This window comes from Scylla paramamosain, chromosome 29 (assembly GCF_035594125.1).
Source record: "Scylla paramamosain isolate STU-SP2022 chromosome 29, ASM3559412v1, whole genome shotgun sequence".
Lineage (NCBI taxonomy): Eukaryota > Metazoa > Arthropoda > Malacostraca > Decapoda > Portunidae > Scylla > Scylla paramamosain.
The window spans coordinates 2,500,873-2,506,877 of NC_087179.1; the positions used below are offsets into that span (position 1 = coordinate 2,500,873).

Consider the following 6,005-nt stretch of genomic DNA (forward strand, 5'->3'; position numbering starts at 1 on the left):
ATGACATGACCCCACTCGGATTTCGAGCCGTTTATTAGCACTCTCTGTCGCCTGTTACCAAGCCATGACCCTATCCAACCTAACACCTTCCCATCTATCCCGTGCGCCCTAACCTTTCTCAGGAGCCTTTGATGGGGCACCTTGTCGAATGCTTTACTAAAGTCCAGATATAAGATATCATAACTATCACCATTATCTACTGCCTCGTACACCTTACTGTAAAAACTTAACAAGTTTGTCAGGCAAGACTTCCCCTTCGTGAAGCCATGCTGTGACTGAATAAACAATTAATGACAATCATGCAACACAGCACGAACACAGTACATAACAGGACAAAACAACATAAATACACACACAAACTCATACATTAACAGAAGGAAACAGCTGGGTCTGCACTGGCCTGTGGTACCATTGTGATTGACGATACACAGTGCTACCAAACGTGAAAACAGTAACGTCAATCAGTGTTGCCAATGTACAATAATTACCACATTCTCCCCTCCTAGAAAAATTCAACATTAACAAAATGAGTTCCAGGTAGATATCCGAACATATCAGGTTTAATCCCATCCGTAACGATCGGGGGGCTTCGACACACGAGTCGACCTCCTTAACTCAATGGGCCCAGTCGGTGAATGGGAATCATGATTATTGTAAGGTGGTACACCTTGGGTTTTGGGTGAACTTGGGGTCTCTATATTTCCTTGTGCTTCATCCTGGTGCACAGGAGTCGTCGGACTCTCAGGACTTGGAGCTAAGTCACGGATAGACACGGTTGACTCGCGGCCATCTGGATATTTGACACTTGCATACATTGGGTTCACATCAACAAGTTCTACCTGATCAGTTAATGGTTCGTGTTTGCTAGACCTAACATGCCGTCGCAATAACACTTGTCCAGGGGTCAAAAGCCATGATGGTAATCCATTTCCAAAACTAGAACGTCGTTGAAACCTGAAGAAACGCTCATGTGGGGTCTCATTGGTTGCAGTACATATGAGTGATCTTATTGAATGCAAAACCTCAGGAAGCACCATCTCCCAGTGTTGATTCCTCAAACCATGAGATGCAAGTGTTAAACAAACAGCTTTCCAAATAATTCCGTTGTACCTCTCAACCTTGCCATTACCCATTGGGTGATAAGGTGTTGTTTTGCTTGTTGCTACCCCTTTCTGAGAAAGGTACGAGTACAGCTTCAGTTCTTGAGAAATAAAAGAAGGACCTTGATCTGAATGAATAAAACTTGGCATTCCGCAAAGACTGAAGATAGACTCAAGACATTTGATTACTGTTTTTGGATGCATATTTGAACAAGGAAGTGCAAAAGGAAAACGTGAGTATTCGTCAACAACTGTAAGTATGTACTTATTGTTTGTGGTGGAAGGCAAAGGTCCTTTGAAGTAAATGCTAAGGCGTTCCATCGGCTGTGTGGCTTTAATGAGGACCCCTTGTGCTGAACGATGGAATTGTGGTTTTTGCTGTGCACAGACCTTACAAGTAGCACACACCTTTTTCACATCATCTGTTGAGACCGCACAAAATGCAAAAGCCGAGTTACCCCAGGGTGGCAAAGATTCTCATTTATGTCAGTGAGATTCGACATTGAGGAAACAGAACAACAGTATGCACGAGTCAAGGTATCCGGCGCAACATTCTGTTTCCCAGGACGATACTGTATTATATAACTGAATGATGCCAGCTCTAGCCTCCACTCTTGTATCTTGTTATTCTTTATCTTGGTTCGCTTTCTGTTGTCTAACATGAACATCACAGAGCGCTGATCAGTAATCAGAGTAAAATGTCGTCTAGCTAAGAAATGACTCCACTTGCGAACTGCTTCAATAATAGCTGTAGCCTCCTTTTCTACAGCAGGATAATGCAGCTCACTTCCCTGAAGCGTTCTTGACATAAAAGCTACTGGCCGGCCACCCTGGTTTAAGACTGCTGAGATAGCGACCTCCGAAGCATCACTCTCCACAACAAATGGAAGGCTCTCATCCACAGATCTTAGAGAAGCATCCATAAGCTGTTTTTTCAAGGAGTTAAAGGCAGTTAGTCCTGATTCACTCAGCGGAAAAGTTTTCGTGTTTATCAAAGATTGGATTTTATCAGAGAAGCCAGGGATCCATTTAGCATAATATGCAAACAACCCTTGAACTCTTCACAAAGACCCCATATTGGTAGGAGGTGGTAATTCTTGAAGGGGACGTAATCTGTCAGGATCAGGCTTTATGTCATTATCACCAACACAATACATTGATTATAGGCACAGACATAACTGATTTAGATTCATTGAGGGTGAGCTTCCGTTTTCGAGCAACCTCCAAGAACTTCTTAACATTTTCATCATACTCATCCTGAGTTGATCCAGCTACAGTAATATTATCGAGATATGGGAAAGTATCTTTAAGATCCTCATCTTCAACTAATTTATCCATAGCTCTCTGAAATACAGCTACTCCATTAGTGACACCAAATGGAACCCTACAAAACTGATACAGTTTTCCTGCACCCTCAAAAGCAGTATACTTCCTCTCACTCTCTTTAATGCTGATTTGGTGGTATGCACTCTTCAAGTCAAACGTAGAAAACACCTTGTATTTTGCAAGATTATGTACCATGTCCTCTATCCTCGGGAGGGGATATGCATCTAGTTCTGCGTATTGGTTGATGGTTTGAGAATAATCAATACAAAGTCTCTTTTTGTGCCTGTCAAGTGGATCTTTCACAACTACGACCTGTGCTCTCCATGGGGATATGCTTGGCTCAATGACGCCTTCAGACAGCAAGCGTGATATCTGGTCATTTATAAATAACTGGTCATCTTTGCAATAATGTCTGGATTTAACTGCAATTGGTTTACATTGTTGAGGCAAGTTCGGAAACAGTGAAGGCTCCTCAATATCAGCTGTTGCCAATGCACAGTTACTAGTTACCCTTAAACTTGGCTTATTTCCCCCATACTCAAAAAGTTACACTCTTGTGTTGTTTTTGAAAATCATGACCCAAGATCACATCACAACATAAATCCTTTAAGACTCCTAGCTGAATACATGGGTAATTTTGATCAACATGACCCAAGTCTACTATAACATACCCTGGGGAGCTAGTATTTAAAGATGCTGACGCCAATGAAATCTCCTTGCTTACCGGAACTAGTCAGCTTTAATTTATGTGCCACTTTCTCACTTATGAAGCTATCCGAACTGCATGAGTCGATTAGTGCCTTCAATGAATGACCATTGACAGTGACGTCTGTAGCTGCATGTGAAAGAGTCTTTGGAAAAGTGGCAGCAAGTGTGAGCAGAGTGGGATTTTACAGTGTGGCGGTAGTGCTATCATAAGCCTTAGTCTTGGATCTACAGACTTTGGCAAAATGACCCGTTTTACCACATTTTTTGCATGTAACAGAACGTGCAGGACAACTAGCCCTACCTGTAATGTGGAATGCATTACCACAAAAATTGCATTTCTTCTTAGATACGTGTGCAGCAGCGACAGTCAAGTCCACAGGTGGTCTTCTTTCTTCCACTTCTTTCGTTGACTGCTGTTGTTGGTCATCACTGGGCAGTTCCTGCTGTCCTGGAACTAAAGCAGCAGCATGATGAACAGGCAAGGAAGACGTATATGCATCAGCATTCCGCTGGGCAAGGTCCAATGTACGGGCTTGACTGTATGCCGCCTCCAGATTCAAGGACTTATTTTCTAGCAGGTGCTGACGAATAAATGCAGAGGCAATACCGTTAATAAACGCATCATGTACCAGCTCCTCCCGATATTGTTCAGCTGTGACTGCCTTGAAGTTACAGTCCTTGCTTAGTTTATGTAGCTCCCTCAAAAATTCATCAAGGGATTCGCCCGACTGCTGTCGTCGGGTTGCCAAAACATGCCTTCCAAAAATCTCGCTTGGTAACTTGACGTAAACACTCTCCAGTTTTGCAACGGCACTTTCATATGAAACACAGTCTTCGATGAGTTCATACACACTCGGGGATACACAGTTCACTAGAGCCCTCAGCTTGTTAGGTGCGGCCTCTCCACTCTCCTCAATGAAGTTTTGAAACGTGCGGTGCCAGTGTTTCCACTCCTTGGCCGCCGTAGGAGAGCTGGGATCCGTGTCCAGTCGGCATGGCTTAAGTAACTTAGCCATGACGGGAATTTTGTTGAATAAATTGTAATGAGACTGAAACGCTTGGTGGCAACTCCAGGCTTTATTCAACAAAATACCAGGCTCTCATATCTGTAACAGATACAGACAAAAATAACTACCGACAATTACACAACACATTAACTCAATATAAACAATTAATGACAATCATGCAACACAGCACGAACACAGTACATAACAGGGCAAAACAACATAAATACACACACAAACTCACATAAAGGGCCCATCTATGACACAAAGCAATTCATGTACGAGAAACAAACCTGTTCATCCCATGATGGTTGTTGCTGCTGCTGTTGTACTCCCTCTCCGTCTTCTTCCCTGGGACCCATCTATGAAAAAGATATTATAAGGTTTTGTTCACTGATGTAAATTATCAAGCCGAATAATGTATAAAGAGCCCATCTATGACACAAAGCAAATCATGAGCAAAGATGTACGAGAAACAAACCTGTTCATCCCATGATGGTTGTTGCTGCTGCTGTTGTACTCCCGCTCCGTCTTCTTCCTCAATTTCCATCTATGAGAAATTTTAATATTTTGTTCACTTCTGTAAACCGCCTAGCCGAATAAAGTATAAAGGAGTCACTTCATCTATAAAACAAAGCAATTCATGAGCAAAGATGTACGAGAAACAAACCTGTTCATCCCATGGTTGTTGTTCTTGTTGCTGTTCAGTCCCTTCGTAGTTAGTCTCCTGGAAAAATAGTTTGGCATACTTGTGTAAAGCAATCAATCAACAGTTGCACCTGTTCTTCTCCCGCATCAACTCCCATAACATCATTTTTGTGTTACCATTGGTCGTTTCCAAAGATCGCTGGCTCTGAGGATGTCTGGGGGATCCCCTGATAAGTTCTGTTTCAGGCCAAAATGTATGCATCATAGTTGTTAGTGGGGCTCCAACGAACTCGTTGTCGTTATCGCTTTGAAGAATTTTTGGTGCCCCTATGAGAGTAAATATATCATAGAGATGGTGTGAAACTTCAGAGGTTTGCTTTGAATGCAAAGCCTTTAATACGCTAAATTTTGTAAAATGATCTTGCAAGATCACATGTCTATTAAATCCAATTGCCCCCTTTCGCTGTAGCCGCTACTTGTGATTGATCTTACTACTCTCTTATTTTTCTTGATTGACCTCTTTTTTTTATGTAGGAAGGATACTGGCCAAGGGCAACAAAAATCTAATAAAAAAAATGCCCACTGAAATGCCAGTCCCATAAAAGGGTCAAAGCAGTGGTCAAAAATTGGTGGATAAGTGTCTTGAAACCTCCCTCTTGAAGGAATTCAAGTCACAGGAAGGTGGAAATACAGAAGCAGGCAGGAAGTTCAAGAGTTTACCAGAGAAAGGAATGAATGATTGAGAATACTGGTTAACTCTTGCGTTAGAGAGGTGGACAGAATAGGGGTGAGAGAAAGAAAAAAGTCTTGTGCAGCGAGGCCGTGGAAAGAGGGGAGGCATGCAGTTAGCAAGATCAGAAGAGCAGTTGGCATGAAAATAGCGGTAGAAGACAGCTAGACATGCAACATTGCGGCGGTGAGAGAGGGGATGAAGACAGTCAGTTAGAGGAGAGGAGTTGATGAGACGAAAAGCTTTTGATTCCACCCTGTCTAGAAGAGCAGTATGAGTGGAACCCCCCCAGACATGTAAAGCATACTCCATACATGGACGGATAAGGCCCTTGTACAGAGTTAGCAGCTGGGGGGGTGAGAAAAACTGGCGGAGACGTCTCAGAACACCTAACTTCATAGAAGCTGTTTTAGCTAGAGATGAGATGTGAAGTTTCCAGTTCAGATTATAAGTAAAGGACAGACCGAGGATGTTCAGTGTAGAAGAGGG

General features: G+C 42.7%; 1 protein-coding gene across 1 annotated transcript; it reads right to left on the reverse strand.

The window, feature by feature from the left end:
* Positions 1-560: 560 nt before the first annotated feature.
* On the reverse strand, positions 561-4,150 carry LOC135115803 (uncharacterized). The gene is made up of 7 exons (XM_064032818.1): positions 3,436-4,150; positions 3,151-3,261; positions 2,619-2,908; positions 2,256-2,444; positions 1,888-2,026; positions 1,366-1,522; positions 561-870 (listed from the first exon to the last, which is right to left on the reverse strand). The coding sequence occupies exons 1-7, from the start codon at positions 4,148-4,150 to the stop codon at positions 561-563; spliced, it is 1,911 nt and encodes a 636-aa protein (XP_063888888.1).
* Positions 4,151-6,005: the final 1,855 nt, after the last annotated feature.